This window comes from Mastomys coucha, unplaced genomic scaffold, assembly GCF_008632895.1.
Source record: "Mastomys coucha isolate ucsf_1 unplaced genomic scaffold, UCSF_Mcou_1 pScaffold21, whole genome shotgun sequence".
NCBI classification, from domain to species: domain Eukaryota; kingdom Metazoa; phylum Chordata; class Mammalia; order Rodentia; family Muridae; genus Mastomys; species Mastomys coucha.
In genome coordinates, this window is record NW_022196904.1 from 42784523 (window position 1) to 42802425 (window position 17903).

Below are 17903 nucleotides of genomic sequence, written 5' to 3' on the forward strand. Positions count from 1 at the left end.
TTTATACTTATGCATATATGTATGTGCACATGCATATGTCACTGCATATTTGTGAGTATGTACACATGCATTAGTATGTGTGAACATGCATACATAAGTGTGTGTACATATGCATGTGTGTTTGCAGATATTTATATGCATATATGTTTATGGAATGCATGTATGGGTTATTCACATGTATAAATGTGTACACAAATGAGCATGAGTGTGCATGTGTGTGTGTGCATTTGTGTGTATAAATAACTTTATTAATAGTAAATTGCAAATGGGAAACAACTTGTATGCTGTTTCACATTCTCATGGTTGGCATTTTGATACTCTCTGAAGACTAGAAGTTAAAGTTTGCTCTCTTCACACTTTATAACTTGTATAGTGATAAAACAGTGAAGTTTTCTTAACTGATTCTTTTATCAGATGGTGATCTGACCATCAGGTCATTTATAACTAATGTCAGCTAATCACTTCTTTGATCAGAATTCTCCAGTGGAGCTCTCACAGCTTAGAGATAAGGCAAAAATCTTTGCTAACACCAGAGCCCTTTAAACTTAAAATCTAACTGGGGCTATAGTTCTCTAGGTATATAGTGAGTTACAAGAATAAAAAGAGCTGCCCTCCTGGACACTGGGAGAGCCCCCACTTTCCAGGATCACCATCTTCCTTATAGCCTCTTGGAGCTAAGCACTCCCATCTCTTATGCATCCTCCTTGGCTTCTGCAGGATGCTCAGGAGTTTGTGTCCTTGACTGAGAATACAATTCCATAAATACTTGCTGTGTGTAAAGACCTTTTTGGTTCCTGGGCAGCATTTCTAGTTGCATCATGCCTCATCCTCATTCCCGATAGGCAACTTGCTTAAGTCTGTCAGAAATTTCACTTTCTGAAAGGCATTGACCTCTTGGTCAGCTCTTGAGGTCACTCAGCTCTGGCAGTGGCTGATCCTTAGTAAGATGTCCCCCTACTGATGCTCTGTCACCTGCTTCTCAGCTAGGCTCAGGACTGTAAAAACCCCCCAGAAACCTCATCTTAACCATGGCTTGCACTTCTGCTGTAATTCTTGGGATGCACTCTGAACCCTAACTCCTCAGCAAGAATGAATAACCTAGACTGGAAGCTTGGTCATGTCTTCTCTTCTCACTCCTGAGAGAGTTGCAGCTGTCACAGAGCTGTGACGTGGGAAAGGTAGGTGGAACCAAATTAGATTAAATGTCTCCTGAGTTTTTAAAATAAGTTCCTCAAGGAACCAGATTTTTAAAGTTCAGAGGTAAACTTCCAGTTTTTAAGAAGCTGATCTTTTGATTCATACTTAAGCAGTGAGTAGAGAAGAAGGTTTTACAGATAACACTTGGGTGAGGAGGGTTTATGACATGTAAGGCACGACATATAAAAAAGGGTCTGTTGAGGGTTAGGAGCATCATTTCTGAATGAACACAGATTGGAAGCACCTAACCCTCAAGAGACTGGAGGCCCCAGGGAGTTTAGAGGTCGGGGGTCGGGGAAGGAGGTAGGATGGAGGCATGGGATGTGGAACAATCGGAGAGTGGATCAGGGTTGGGGGATGGCAGGGAATGGAATATGGAGTGTAAAAAATAAATGTCAAAAAAGGGGTCTGATGTTGCATGCCTTTAGTTCCAACACTTGGGAGGCAGCTTGGCAGATCTCTGGGAGTTCAAGGCTAGCCTGGTCTATATAGTGAGTTCTAGGATAGCCAAAGCTACAGAATAGAGAGACCCTGTTTCAAAAAAAACAAATGAACAAAAATTGAGAAAATATATTCATTGCTAAACTATGAAATTGTTTTTCTTTGATTATTATTGCTGCATGTACAAGTGAGTAAGTGAATGTGTGTGTGTGTAGTCTGCTGAGTGCAAAGAAAAATAACAAAACAAAACAAAACTTTTTCTTTTTTGGAAAGTGTCTGTTGTTTCTTAACCACATAAAACGTATCATAAATGTCATTTTTCAGCTTTCCTGAGGTATCACTAGCAAAATTTGCACATATTTGTGACTTCTGATATACATTATGGATCTGTGTACACACTGAATTTTTAAATCAATATAACTAACATTAATGCATCATATTTCTTACTTCAATGAGAATGTGGCAGATCCTTTTTCTCTGTTATTTCTGAATGTGTAGAAACCATGTCAGCCTATCAACTTTGTTTCTTGTACTTTGTGTTCTTTCAGCCACATCTCCTAGCCTTACTCACTCTCCTCCTCCACAGCCACCAAGCCCATGTTTTTCATTTTTGTTTTTAATAGTTTGGCTGTCATTCCAAATATTAGAGTTGATTTAGTTTAAAGTAAAATTCTGTGGAAAGCTCATCAGGGTGGCACATTTATGTCACCTAGGAATCTTCATTAACAGATTTTCAGCAGCACAAAGATCACCCTAGAGTCCACTCTTCTGGTTATACATTCTACTCATCAGTTTTGACAGTAAATAATAATGTATGTCCATCAAGATAACATTCTACAGAGTGGCTTCACTGACCTTAAAATCCTAACATACCTGTGTGCCTACTGTTCCAGATTTTTTAAAAAATAAATTTTCTTTTGTCTACATGCATGTGCCTATGTAAGTATATGTGTGAACATATGGACATATGCATATTTTGGTAACTGGAGTTAGAAAGTTGTGAGTGTCTGGTGTCTTCAGGGTTCATTAGCAAGTGTTAACCACTGAGCCATCTCCCCAGCCTCCCAGATCTTGTTTTTCATTGTCTTCCCAGCTTTCCCTATTACAGATTGCTATGGAGTTGGTCATGTAGCATATGTCCTTGTAGCACATAACTTCTGCTTGGCATCTCTTCCTTAGTGAAAGGCTTTAAATTTCCAGGCTTCTCCATGGCTTGAGAGCTTATTTCTGCTAATCGCTGATTAATATTTAGTTGTCTATCCATATTAATATTTAGTTGTCAACCACTTAATTTCTTACCTCAACTCCTGAAGTCATTTTGGTTGTCTCCTTATGAGTAGTTATGAATGAGGTTTTGTAACTTCTGGGTAGAGTTTTCAGCAGACAAAGGTTTCTAACTCACCAAACCTCCTTTATTGCCTATGTTTCTTTTAAGCTTAAAGTTTGAGTCTAGATTTGATCTTCATTTCCCTTATCTTATAACAGAGATCATTCCAAGTAACTAAAAAGATCCATGTGTTATTTAAGTCTAATTTTTAGAGTTTTATTAATTCTTTGGACTTTTTCTTAAACCATGATTTTAATTTTTATGATACTCATCCCAACTCCTCCCTTTTTCTCCTTCCAGATCCACTCCCACCTCTCTACTTTCCAACTTTGTGACCTCTATTTTTTTTTTTATTTGAGTAACTCATGGGTTCTAATTTGTGTTGTTCTATGCTTCTGGCTGTGGGACATCACATTAGAGTGCGGTAGACTTACTAAGCAATTATCCTCAAAGGTGTGGCAAGCAAACAAGCAAGCTGTGCTTTCAGAAAGCTCTATTTATTTCTCATTGAGTTTTTCATGATATCAAAATATGATGGCCACAACAAAATTTGCATAAAATGCCAGAGTTGTATCCTATCAAACTTGTCTTAGAGAGGAAGTAGAGGGGCCATTTAAAATTCTAGCCTGATGTTTTCAGTTGCATGTGTATTAAGTCAGTGTTGAAGTACAAGGTCCTCAAGAATGTAATGACAAAAAATTTTTTTCTCCTCAAAATCATGTAATTTTATTTTAAAGAACATATTTTTATCTTTTTAGAAAGTTAGTGTTATTTTTAAGGTTTATTCATTAGTTATATAGTTATGTCTATATGCCTGTGTGAGTTTATGGGTACCAGATGCTTATATTGCCCATAAAGGCCAGATGAGGTTGTTGGATTCCCTGGGACTAAAGTTACAGGTAGCTATGAGCTGTTTGATGTGGGTGCTAGGAACCAAACCTTGGTCCTCTGCAAGAGTAGTAACTATTCTTAATCATTGAGCCACCTCTCCAGACTGTTATCTTTAAATATTGGTTGTATATGTGCATGCACATGTGCCACTGCACATATGTGAAGGTCAAAGAACAACTTTTAGGAGTTGGTTCTCTTCTTCCATCCTATGGCACTTGCAGATCATCACAATTAGTGGCCAGTATATTATCCCATGGAACCATTTTGCCAGCCCTTATCTTTATCCTTTCTAAAGTGACATGGTATTTGAATTTACACACTTTGATATATTAAATGCCAGCAAAAAAATTTCTACTGAGAGAGAGAGAGAGAGAGAGAGAGAGAGAGAGAGATTACTTTTCAATAAAGTATACAGGGAATCTGAGAGCAACAAGGATTCAAATGGAAATGTTATTTCCACTGTGGAAAAAGTGACTTTATTGCCTGCATATTTGAACAGCACACCCCACATACCTTTTGGAATAGAAACAATATTACTTCTTGGCTAGTACCACATCATCTTCTGCTTTATATCTGAAATGTCTACTGAATGTAATTAAGAATAGGCATCTGTCTTGAGCTTTTATGAAGAAAAATCTTATTAAAATACCAGAAATAAAATTGTAGTTAACAATGTAAAGGGAATGGAAGATAGCATTTTCTCAGTCCGCTTCACTTACTTTACTTTTTAAATAACTGGAATAGGTGACAGATAATACCTATTTTTTGTAAACTGTTTGGGGCTTATCTGTGTTGGTCAGATTCATTGATGATCACATAGAGGCTCATTTATTTATAAATTTTTCCTCGGCCTTAAGCTAGGATTGATTCCCAGCTAGCTTGTAACTCAGCTAACCTCTTTATTCTGTCCTATGTCTGCCACATGGCTGGCTACTTTTTCTCAATTTCACATGTTTGACTTCCTCTGAATCTTAATGGTGAAAACTCCTGCCTGACTTTCCCAGAGTTCCTCTCTCTCAGGCAGATGTCCCACCTTTTAATTCTACCTCAGCTTATTGACCGTCAGAATTTTATTGACAGGTGATACTTTTATACAGTGTACAAGAAATTATCCCTTCATTTTAGCCTTAATTGGCTCAAATTTGAGGAACTACCAAATGCCAAAATGTTTATAATCCAAGACAAATTTGAGCTATCATGGAATAGCTGAAACTCAGGCATGTGAAACTTGGTGTTTTAGTTCGACCTGTGTACGAGTTCAACCTCTAAGGAGATGTTGTCCTCTTAGTCACCTAATTCAAGGTGTTGTGCTTTGACATTAAAGTTGAGAGGTCCATATATGAGTATGCATCATGTGCCTCCACTGTGGCAGACACTACAGAATCTGGCTCACTACTTCTTAATGCCACCATGTATCAGTAGTGAAGTCAGTATCTCCTGTGCATGCCCACTGAGCACATCACAGAGCTAGTGTTCTGTTAGACAATGGACAACACTCTGGCCCAGAGGTAGGTTATACAAACAATGTCATGGAGTAGTCATTACTACCCATTTGAAAGTGATGCTATAACAATTCCATTGTTATGTCAAGAAGTCATCCTTCAAGTAAAATCTTTGGTGTGTACCATCGAGTATGTTTATTATACATGGAGAATAGTCCGTCTGAAGAGGGTTAGCAGGCATGGAGATATGACCTCTCCTTTCATGAAAAGTAGATAAGTGGTCACACACATTTCATGAAACATCAGATAAAGGCTCTGCTTTCTCACCTAATGTACTATCTAGTGTAATAACCATTATCTACATGTGCCTATTAAAATTTAAGTTGCTCAAATTTTAAAAGTGAATTGATTTTCTAGCCCCACTTAACACATTTTGAAGCTGGATTTTAGCTGATATCTAAAGTGACACAAAATCCTACTTCATTACCCAACCCCTTCTTCAAAGGAAATTACTGCCTAATTTGATGCATATTCTTCTTAAAATATTTATAACTTATTTTATAAATATGAGTAGTGACATTTTATATGAAATTTAAAATCATATGTAGGCCATCTATGCATACTTATACACATCATAGAATAAAATCACAATACACACATGTATATTACTCTCTACCTAAGAGTATGTTCTGAGAACATTTATGGTTCAGTATATGTATGTTTTGTTCCTTTTAAGTGATCATGTAGAACTACATTGTATTTACACTCTACAGTATAGCAAAAAAAAATATTGCTAAGGTTATGGGGAAGGATTATACATCATTGGCAATAAATGTGAAACAGTCTGATTACTGTGGAAATCAATATGAAAATTCCTCACAAGGCTAAAAATAGAACTACTGCAAAGCCTGCTAAAATAGTCTTGGGTATGTGCTGGAAGGAATCAATCTGCACAGCATAGAGATACCCATATACTTCTGCTTATTGTACTGTCATTCACAGTAGCCAAGGAGGGATTCAGTCTAGATGCTCATCCAGAGCATAAAAGAATGATTAAAGTAAACGTGACAGATGCTGCACAGTGAAGAATCAGGCTTAGAGAAGAGTGGTTTATGTCATTGGCAGGGAAGTGGGTAAGATTGGGGAGCACCATATTAAACAAATAAGTTGGACTCAGAAGGACACTTTGCACATGTGATATCCAGAGTGTAAAGATGTGGGCACAGAAGATGAAGTGCTGGATGTTAGACTCAGGGAAGGGAGAGAGTAATGCCTAATGCGAATGTGGTCAAGGGTTATATGCATGCATGATGATGTTACACTGCAACTCAATATTTTATACAATTAACACATACTAATAAAATTAACACATACTAATAAAAGCAAAAAGGGGTTGGTTAGCAGGTAGGCAGGCCCATATATAAAATAAGTGTGTGTGTGTGTGTGTGTATGTGTGTGTGTGCATGTGTGTGTATATATAACTTATTATAACTATAGTGCCTAAAGCATATGCATACTTGAATATTCATGTAAAAATGTCAGTGATGTGTATTCTGTGTTAACTTTAACCTTCATTGGAAAGATGTGCCTCTCAGACAGCAGGCCCTTCCAGGACATAGCAACAGACATTTCTTATTCTATAGCCACAGAACTTCTTGTTGTGAAGAACTGTGTAAACTTTACTAACTCAGCCAGGCCACCATTTAACCAAATTATAATACCCAGTACCTGAACTCAGCAACCCATAGCACATTGCTTTTCCTGTGAGTGGAGGACATGCCTATATCTGAATCTAAATCAACAATTAATCTCCTTTGATCTTTCTGCTTTTTCAGCTCACTTCTACCAAATATTTGACTAGGACCTTAACATCACATGCATTCCTTGGCCTTGTGTAGTGCTTGGGAACTGGTTTCTGGTCTGTTAAAGGAAAAGCCTGGAGCACTTGCTGTGGTGCCAAGCAGAAGTTCCTGGCTAAGATTCCAGGGGAAATGTTAGCAGGATTGTTTTCTACTTTCACATGCACCCGTATCCTAAGCATTTCCTCTTAAGTCCAAAGTGAAGTGACAGAATGTAAATACTGTTAAAGGTAAGCATCAAGTTTAGACATGAATTACTTCTATATGGTCAAGCTGTACCATATGTCTAAATGAAAGGAGCCTGGAAGGATTACCAGAGATGGTTATCTTTGAGGACCTTTAGGATGCCGTCTTGGTCCCAGTGTGAAGAGGTGTGAGGTCCAGATCTCTTCTGCTGCCTTTTTGTTTCAGCTTGTGCACATTCTCTGTATTTTACTTGATGCTATATCTGCTTGCATCATAGGATACACTCATCTCCTTTGTAATATTGATATGAGAAATAGATTTTATGTACTTTTTGAAGAAGGCTGATGTATTATTTGGATGAGAGAAAGAGCCAAAGTAATCACAGAAGAAAAGAAAAATCAATCGGCGTTAGGGAAAGTGTACATGTACGTTATTAGTGGCTATTCTTGAGATGAAAATGTGTGTCAGCCACATAATTGTTCAGTCTCCTAGCTTTTTATAACACTACACTCTGTTCTTCACAAACATATTTGTCAATGTGAGATAAATTTCAAAGCATCTTGTTGAAAGCATAAGTGCATTTTTAATGTACCTCTGAAATGACTTGCCTAGCATCCCTCCAGACTGAAATCTCTTTATTTTCTAGACCCTACCACTGAAGAAGATTCCTTGCAAAGCCAGTGCACCTTCGGGCTCCTTTTTTGCCCGAGACAACACAGCCAATTTCCTATCCTGGTGCCGAGATTTGGGAGTTGATGAAACATGTCTTTTTGAATCTGAAGGCCTGGGTATGTACTTCCTTCAAGACTTTAGCTCTCAGGATATCATCACTGCCTTTTCTCCCAGGGTATCCACCCACAGTTTTTGTGTGCTGTCATTTTTTTTCAGATTATTTTAAAGAAGTCGAAGTAAATCGAAATCTTGCAATTGTAACTTTACCAGGTCAAGGTAGAAAAATGCACCTGCTGTCTTACTTCTGGTCACCTGGTTCATAAAATAGAGGGGTAAAAGTGGCAAAGCATTGTGCAGCCAGAACAGAGTTCTATCAATGCAAACTGAATGGATGATTGGAGTGTGCAGAGCCTCCACCAGGGTCTAATCCATGCTCCATGCTCCATGCTCCATGCTCCATGCTCCATGCTCCATGCTCCATGCTCCATGCTCCATGCTCCATGCTCCGAGGGTAATTTATGCTCCACCAGGAGAGGACAAGGTGTTGCCACCTGTGGGAAGGGTGAAAATTTCAGTTCTGTCTTTTTTGAAACTGAAGTTTACTGGTTTATGTATTTAACTGTTTTTTTATTAAAGATCAGTTATGCATAAGGGATATTAAAGTAATGGAGAAGACAGACACTGCAGTGAAAATACCTTCCCAGATTGCTGTTGCCTGAGGTTTTGTCTTCTGATTGAATTTTGGCAACTCCATTTCCAGACCACACAGTGAGAGTCTTAATTGCTTGGAAGGAAACATATGATATATTGAACTAGTGAACATACTGCCTGACACTCTGGGATTAAATATCCAAGCTTACTGCAGAAGTCCCCTGCAATGTAATTCTAACATGGAGAATATTGGAACTAAATCAGCCCCAGCAAAGTATAACAAAGTGAAGAATGGGAACATCTAATGGGAAAAGGAAAAGCTTTGGCTTTTTTGTCTAAGGTTCTAAAAATCTATTTAGCAAATCATAGAATACCAAATATTAACATTAAGATAAGCCAAGCATCCTTCAGGGGAATAAGTACATAAACTACCTTCCAAGTAGTTAATAGAGCATTTGTCCCTGAGCTTGGGTAATAGTATTTCTCTGCAAAAGCCAGTAAACTCACAGTGACAGTGGGAACTTAACATTTCTTATGCTAAGGCTATTTGTATCTGTTCCAAGGTGAGGGAATGAGATGTGAAAAAAATGGTCACTAGGTGCGAAATTCCTCAGCAGAGAAGAGAAGGTATTCTAAATCTAAAAGAAGGATGAATGAGAATAAATACACAGTAATGTGGCACATACAGAAGGGTGCTCCCTTAAGGGTCATTGAACAAGTGGGCTTTGATTGAGTATTCTTGGTGACAGGTGTGTGCATCTGTTAAAGCTGCCTCCCCTTCAGCTCAATAGCAACTTTACAAATAGGTTTTAACTTTTAGTTGATTATGGCTATGGAATAAAGATTATGGGAATGAAATGGAGAAGAATGGTTTGAAAACAAACATCATCTCTCTACAGCTTTAGACAGTCAAATGTCAATTGTGAAGAAGGCATTCTCTGTCTCACCTGTATATGGAGAAGGTTAACCTCATGCTTCAAATTATGAACTGGCAAAGAGTGGCTACATAGGCGAAAGTGCTTTAGCATCTGCAGTAATTTATGAGGTTGTTTATTGTACAGACTTCCACTAAACATGCATATTTTCACTTATAGTTAAAAAAAACAACAACAAATTGGTTACAAATAGCTCTGAATGATCTCTCTGTGGCCTTGGCTTGGTTTTCTCTGAGTCTGTGAGTCATTTTGTTGCCTGGACTAATAGGACTTTCAGTAGAGGTTAGCAGAAGTCAATGTGGTACCAGATTCCTCTCTGGAAATACCACTGCAATTCACATTTGTGCTGTCTTTATGCTCTGAAACACTCAACTCAATTTAAGTCATAAATAATACATTTTATACTGAAACCGTAGACCCTAAAGCAATTTTTCTCGTGACCTTACTGTGCAACTATATAGTTATGTAAAGAAAAATTCGATAGCCTGTATCTTCCTGTTTATAAAAGAAGGTAGCATTATGAAATGTAAGTTCATGATAATTTATACATAAAATATATTACATAGTCTATTCCTTAAACATTTAGTTTTTATTATCTTTTGTACCTTATTGTGTAAATTTAAATTAAAAGGTGCTTAAACATCCAAGCAGATTCAGTACATCTAAAATTTCAAGCCTTTTAAAATTTAAAAACTATTTTTAAGATCAGTACCAAACTAAGTCTGATAATCAGGCTTTCTATTTTGCTGCTCAATTAAAAATATATTTGAAATTTCTGGGGCTCTGAGTGGGTAGAGGGAGATGTATTATAGGTCCCAGGGATCCAGTAAAAAAAGGGTCAATATGATAGCATTGATTTAGGATTAGTTGGAGAAAGGAAACAGCTGGGCCCGTGGATATTAATGACAATAAAGAGGAAGGACAAAGAGAAATCTCATTTCCCAGAGGAGCCCTTTCTCCCTGGGTGTGTTTATTATGCGCTGTGTTGAGGAGGCTGCAGAGCCAAGCTGCTGGCCTTGGCCTGGGACTTTTCCACAACAATAGTGCTGTGTGCTCTGCTTGATGTCTTTCACGCTTCACCTTTAAAAGGGAATTTAGGGCAAGGTTTTTCTATTTTTTTTTCCTACCTCAAGATTTCATTTCAGTGGTGCTCAATGAAAAACATCCTTTGTGTCCCAGTGTTTTGAACAGAAAGCAAAGTAAAAAGATGCCCAATGGAGGGGGGAATGTGTCTAAGTGAGTGATAAACTAGATCACAGTGCTTCTGTTCATGCTGCTCAGAGAGCACACAGGAAGCCGCCTTCTCTCAGAGGCAGCCAGTAGGAGCCCTCTGCAGCAGCCCTGTCCCTGCAATTATTTCTCAGAAGTTCTCCACTGCTCACAGCTGACTCAACCTGTTCTCTTTCCATAACAGCAAAGGTCAAGAAATCCCCAATGTGAGTGGTGGGGACATATAGGGTCAAATGGGGACTGTGGCAGCTGCCAGCTCCAGGTGTCTCTCATGTTGGTTGCATTTCTGATTCTTGGAAGAGAATATTGTACAGCACATAGTGCAAACAGGGTGCGATCTGCAGGTCATCCTATTATTGTTATTGTTATTATTTTTTTATATTAATTATTATTTTAAACAGAGCCTCAAAGAGCCTCAAGTAACTCAAGCTGGCTTTGAACTTGCTTTGTAGCTGAGAATGATCTTGGGCTCTTGATCCTTCTGTCTCAGCCTCCCAAATACTCTCTGTGTGTGTGTGTGTGTGTGTGTGTGTGTGTGTGTATGTGTGTGTGTGTGTGTGTGTGTGTGTGTGTGTGTGTATGACACCACTCTTAGCCTATGTTAACTGAGAGTCTGAGAGAGAATTTTCTCCTGTAAATGCCAGTTTTTAGATAAGAAGATATAACTAAACTCAAATATTGCTTCAAAAATGAGCAAAGCAAAATGGGGACAAAGGCCATGAAGAGCCTACTGATAAAAGACTAAGTTAACAAGTAAACTGAGATAGCAAATCACAAGGTATGCTGACAAAATGTTTCCAACACTTCCCCAGTGGTAATAAGTGAATATTATCCAAAATAATAAAAGAAGTCAAGAAAATCCTGCATGTAGGATTCCTTAGTATATTACTGAAGAAATTTAGCATGATCTTTAGAAAAAGTTGCATACATTAACACATTTTTAAAATTTCTACTGACTTCTCCAAAGGAAACCATAAAAGATGGAAACCTCAGTGTCCACTGAGATATTTTAAAAAGTAAAAATACGTATCCCTGGCTTTTTTTTAACAAGCTGCCATGGTCTATAGATATCAAAATTCAACTCATATTCTTGAGACTATGAAAGGAATGGGATATAAGGCATGAAGTGAACATTAGACATGGTTGTATATGTACGTAACAATAAAGGTCATGTCCAGACTATGAAAGAAGAATGGAGAGTAGTTAGGCTGTAAGTACTGCAGTTTTCACTTGCTGGCAAGCTAGATAGTAAGCAGATTCATGGCAATGTGGTTGGAGACATGGAGAACTTGCTTAGTGCATCTCAGGCAGAAATGAGAGTGATTGACACAGAGGACCCCTTACTGGCTATTCATTCGTTAGCATATTATGAAAGCCGTTTGACTCTGAGGCTGTAGAGTCCAGGTGACTGGGAACTGTGTGGAAGCCTGCCACAGAGGCTGTGTTTCTGCATGTCCTGTGCAGCTGTAGCCCTGATTGTGCTCATGTGATAGCTCCCCTGACCTACTTGTCTATTAGATAGATGTTAGCCTTTGTGAAATGCCTTTTCAGTGTTTGTACTTGTGCTTCACATGAAAAAGATGACCAGAGATATTTCTTTGAATTTAAATGTGTGTCATTCATAAGCCTAGTATCAAAAATAGTTCTCCACTTATTATTCTAGTGAATTTTAAAAACATAGAATAAAAAGCAGGTTAGAAAGCAGTAAAATATTTAGATTTTTATTTCAAAAGAAATATATAAAATTATTAGACTATATTTGTCAATAATCCTTCCTACAGTAATTAACATGTTTTCAAATGTCAATTTAGATATTTTAACTACCTTTAAAATAACATTGGTTATTTTTATGTGAATCATAATTTAAAGTCAGAAATATTTGATTTATGCCCAGTTTAAAATATTTTAAAATTATGTTGTAAATTGATGCTTTTATGTGATTTTTCTAAGGCTTTTAATGTTTAATACATTTTTCTGAATAGTGATGTATTTATTTATAAGGAGTATATGCAACTAGCAAAAGGAAGCTTGTTTAGACTATGCTAGCTTTTCCCCCCAGTGACATGTTTGATTTTGCCTGTTTGTACACATTTTTATTATCTGGGAGGTAGCGGGGAGGGTCATGGAAACTCTAAAAGCACACAGATTGCTTGCAGTACTGGTGTCAATATCAACATGTTGTTGACTGATTATAGGACCTGGAGCGCAATGACTATTCATCTGTTTCTCAGAGAACGAATCTGCCCACCGAGAAACGGGTTTGCTGTCTGTTGTGTAGCATGCACTGTGTGACTCATGTGACTGTCACCCCTTTTAATTCTGGTTCCCTGTGCTTGTGCTTGTTGTGTGGTTTCTGTTCTTCTATGCACCATTGTGACTAGCAGGGCTTTTCATAGAGCCTGTGACCTGTGGTTCCAGACATTCTCCACAGCAAATCTATGGCTCCACTAAAGTGAGATGAACTCTCTGAAGTTCATGAATAACTGTACCCAGCCTGTACTGCCTGGTCACTGGCTGCATCAGAAAAACAATACTTGGTGCCTGCATCCGTTGTGTGATATGCCCCCTGTTCTTGTTCCTGTTTTTGTCTGTATTGAAAACTGTAAGAATGTGTCTCTGGGTTAAATCAAGTCATTATTGTTATTAGTCTATTGTTATGATTATCCTTATTTGTTAGGTGTTAGTATTAATGCAGAATAACAATGCCACGTTACTGACACAGAGCCATGTGTTTGTATTCATTGGAATTTTCTCTAAGGGTTATTTTGTTTTAGATTTCTTTTAGAAGCTTCTTTTACTTAAAAAAAAATAGTGTTTTAACATTTTAATTCATGCCTTTAATTTATTGTGTTTTGTTTGTTTTTTTGTTCTTTTTATCTTTTTCTTGAGAATGGTCTCAACCAGTGCAGGCCAACCCAGGGCAACTCATTATGTAGCTAAGGATGATTTGGATTCCTGACTCTCCAGCTTCCATCTCTAGGTGCTGTGACTTTAGATGCTTACAACCATCCCCCAAATCAGCTTTTACTTGGAAATTCTGCCATACCTTTTCAGAACTAGTTGTCTGCACAGTGTCTAGGAAAATGTCCAGGGGAATAACACTCAGTTTATGAAGACTGTTGAGTAGCTTACTGGATGGCAGTTTCAGGGACTTTTAAGAATCCAAATTGCTTGAAAGGATACTGGGCAGCTGTGTACCTTTCCCAGGGTAGGGTCTCCATTGGCTCAGAATTGATGGTTGTATTTTTGTGTTCATCAAGGGCAGCTAAGTTCAGCACATATGCTACCCCTTGTAGTCTGTCAGTCAACATCACTGCACAAACAAAAGCTTGTGTTGGGAGAATTAAATTATTTGTGACGACATTTTGCAACTTCCAAGTGATAGCCAAGATTTGAATTCATTGTTATTTATCTCTAAATACTATATCTCTTATAGAAATGAATACTTTGAATGTATTTGGAAAGTTGTATAGGAATATTTTTAAGTTAAGGGAAAATAAGTAACTATAAATAAAACCAACTGGATACACTTGCCCTGATCACAATTCTGAGTGCTATGTGCTGGAGAAAGGAAACCTGGGTCCTTGCAGTTTATTCATTGAACTTCACTACATTCATTCCATCTTACAGTGCTTCCCTCATGGGTGAGAATATATGTGGGGACTATGTATTATTTGTGTGCATGTACCATTGTGTACCTAATACCTCTAGATTAATTATTGAAGATGGACTCCATTAAATTGTTTTATTCTCAAGAAATCAATGTGCAAAGTGTTTAGGTATTAAATACAACTTATGTACAAATGTAATTATTATTTAATTTTAAATTTAGTATAAACTTGTAATAGCCAAACTATATGTATATATATATGCATATATATACAAATATATGTATATCATCCCATAAAGTATATTACCCCATAGTATTAAAAATACTCATTGTCATAGGATGCTCTAAATTAGCATTTCCCAAGTGTACTTTTTTTTTTCATTCTAGAGTACTTTTTCTTTAATTCTATGGGCATTGGCTTTTGCCTATGTACAGGTCTGTGTGAGGGTGATACATCCCTTGGAACTGGGGTTACAGTTGGTTATGAACTGCCATGTGTGTGCTGGGAATTGAAGCCATGTTCTCTGGAAGAACAGCTAGTGATCTTAATGGCATAGTCATTTCTCTAGCCCAAGAATTTTATCACTGGTTCACTACAGGGGTACAATAAGATGATCATGGGAACAAACAAAAGTGATTGATATTAATTGACTCAAACAAATGAAGTTAGTCTTCCTAAGCAAATCACTAATAACAACAAAAAATATAATAATGAAGAGGCAAGGTGCCATCAGGCCAGTGTTTCCTTTGTATTAAGTACTGTGCTTAGTACAGTATTATTTTATCTCATCACCATAGGGATATTATGAGATAGGCAGTGTGAGAATATACAGAGTTACTTATACATATAACACATATAAGACCCATGAGTCTTCACATGCATGCTTGCATCTTTGCAGTTTGGATTCATACCCATAGCCTGTTCTCTTTGAGTCAAGGCAGACTCCTGTGTCTTCTACACACGTTATGCCGTTAAAGGGTTCTACATCCAATTTTACAAGCAGTATGCTGAAAGTATTTTTGCTTATTAAATAAGCATTTAATTAAGCTAATTTCTTAACATTTCTAAAAATGCTAAGCAATTTCATCTTTCTTGCTTGTTCATCATAACCCACCCTACTAGATTGTTATCATGTTCAATATTCTAACACATAACATGGTGGGGGAATCATGCATAGTGAAGACTCATGTGCAATACAATGTATCAGTCAGGTATGCTAGTCACCATTCACTGTATTTTCTTTGTTTGTATTTTTTGTGGCCATTTTTGTCATAGTCTAGTCAATATTTGGAAGGCTGTGAATGACAGAAGACAATAATTTACAACTGTAAAAATTTGAAGCAATTTTATTATTACTATATAAAGGATAATTCCATGAAAGTTTGAGATTGAAATTCAGCCTTTCTGTGAAATTCTTCCTAAGAAATGTTTTGTTTTTTTCTGTGTGTTACATTAACATTTAAGATTGTGTACAAATGGCATACATACATCACTGTTGTTTTTTTGCTTTTCATCTCCTTGTCCCCCTCCCATCTCAGACAGTTTTGTTTCTGTTAGAGTCTCTGAGTCAGTTCTATTAGAATGATGATGGGGACTTTGAGCTTAGTCTAGTTTGTCAAAATGATTTTCTGACATGTCCACATTGAGTCAACATTTGAGCTCGGTGTGCAAAATGTTTTAGTTTGGCAAATGAGGAAAGCAAGAGATGAGTAATTACTATGTATTCCTCTTACCAAGTTTCTCACATTATCTATATCATTGTTCTTCTTCAGAACAAATTTAATTTTCTGTGTAGTAGCCTGGTTTCCATGCCACTATATACTCATACCAATTCATCAGAATTTCAGTACTCATTTGGCAAAAAAAAAAAAAAAAAAAAAAAAAAAACCTCATGATAGTTGTGTCAAGTGTTGATTTTTAATAGTCAGTCATTGCCTGCAGATGGACTCACTTGCTCTGACCACTACTATTTTGATGTTTCCATGTAGAAATGAGTGACACTGTACCTCCTTCACACAGCTCTCACTTCCCCAGGAGGGAAACAGCAGGCACCTAAATGTCTTCTTCCCTCACTTCCTTTCATTCTTCCACTCAAAACTCCATGTTTAATTTTAGCACCATGTCCTAAAAAAGTTAGGATATGAAGAAACTGATGAGCTAGATTGGCTTCAGGCCTTTGGTTCTGTTTCTGTGGCATTCAGTGTCCTCCTCTGTTTAACATTGCTATCTGTATAATGCCACATGCCTCAGTCACTGAATTGAAGTTGATTGAATAACACATTAACCTTCATGAGGTGACTGTCATCCTCGTCAAAGCCAGCTGACACAGGTGTAGCTGGACCTCTAAGATATTTATGTAAAGAATATTTATTTAATTAGAAACGATTCAAGGCTCCCTTAGATGGTTCTATAATAATTCCCCATTGAACAACTAAAGCTCCATTGCTTATTGGGAATGGGAATATTTCTCAGTTCAGGATTTCTATGATCAATTATGCTTTTAGTAAGCATTTCTGATTTTTTTAGTTTAAAAGTGACATTTTATAACCAAATTATTAATGATACTTAATTTGAATGTCTGTTCCAGCCAAATGAAATCACAAATTTTAAGTCAAAATACAAATACGTTTAGTATGCAGATCTACCCCAAGCAAATCCTGTTGTTATCATTAGACTAAATATTTTTATTGCATAATGAGTGAAGATAGGAAATTAGAATATTTAGATGTAGTGAATAGAGTGTGGGATCTGAATTATTATAAAATTCTAGCTTTATGAATTAGAACAACATTTGTACTTTTCTGATCAATAAGTATTATTTTACCTTATTAGAATAACTTTGTGAAGACTTTTTTCCATGAAAAGATTTGTTACATTATTGATTTATTTGATATTGAATATAGTATTTTTTAATTGCCCCAGTTTTGATTAGGTGGACAGAGGAAGCAACATGTGCTCCTCTCATTGGCTCAGCAATGCAAGTACGTATCGTCTGCATTAACCTGCCCTAGACCATTCACAGAACAGCTTCGCTGTGCAATAATGTCATATAATTCAGCAATAGAAACTCAAAAAGGCTTCTCATCAGCTTCTCTGTTGGCAGGTAGTACCTTTTTGATACACACGTCTCAAGAATCCAGTCAGTGGAGTGTGTCTTTTTCTAAATTATCAATTATTGATTAGCAGAGAACACCAAATTGTAGGTCCCATTTGACAAATGTCTTTATTTGGAGGTAAACAAAGAATTGTAGTTTATAAATTTTATCCTTATTAATTCAGTTTAATATAAAAATCAGGAGTATACACAATATATTCAAAAATGTTAGTCCTCAATGCACAGTTTGTGTGTGATGTGTTTGTTTAATTACCTTACTTATATCATAGTTGCCTCTACATGTGTATCAAACATAGACTTGCTAATATTAGCTAATTGAAGGCAATGTTTTTATAGTGAGAGTTCA

The 17903-nt window shown here is 36.9% G+C and overlaps 1 protein-coding gene across 4 annotated transcripts in view; it reads left to right on the plus strand.

Annotated features, from left to right (window-relative positions):
* Gas2 (growth arrest specific 2) overlaps positions 1-17903 on the plus strand; it is a 133049-nt gene that overhangs the window by 56356 nt on the left and 58790 nt on the right. For all 4 annotated transcript variants that reach the window (XM_031386799.1, XM_031386800.1, XM_031386801.1 and 1 more), the window contains one exon: positions 7990-8131. In XM_031386799.1, coding sequence (XP_031242659.1) covers positions 7990-8131 — 142 coding nt within the window. The remainder of the gene's footprint in view (positions 1-7989; positions 8132-17903) is intronic.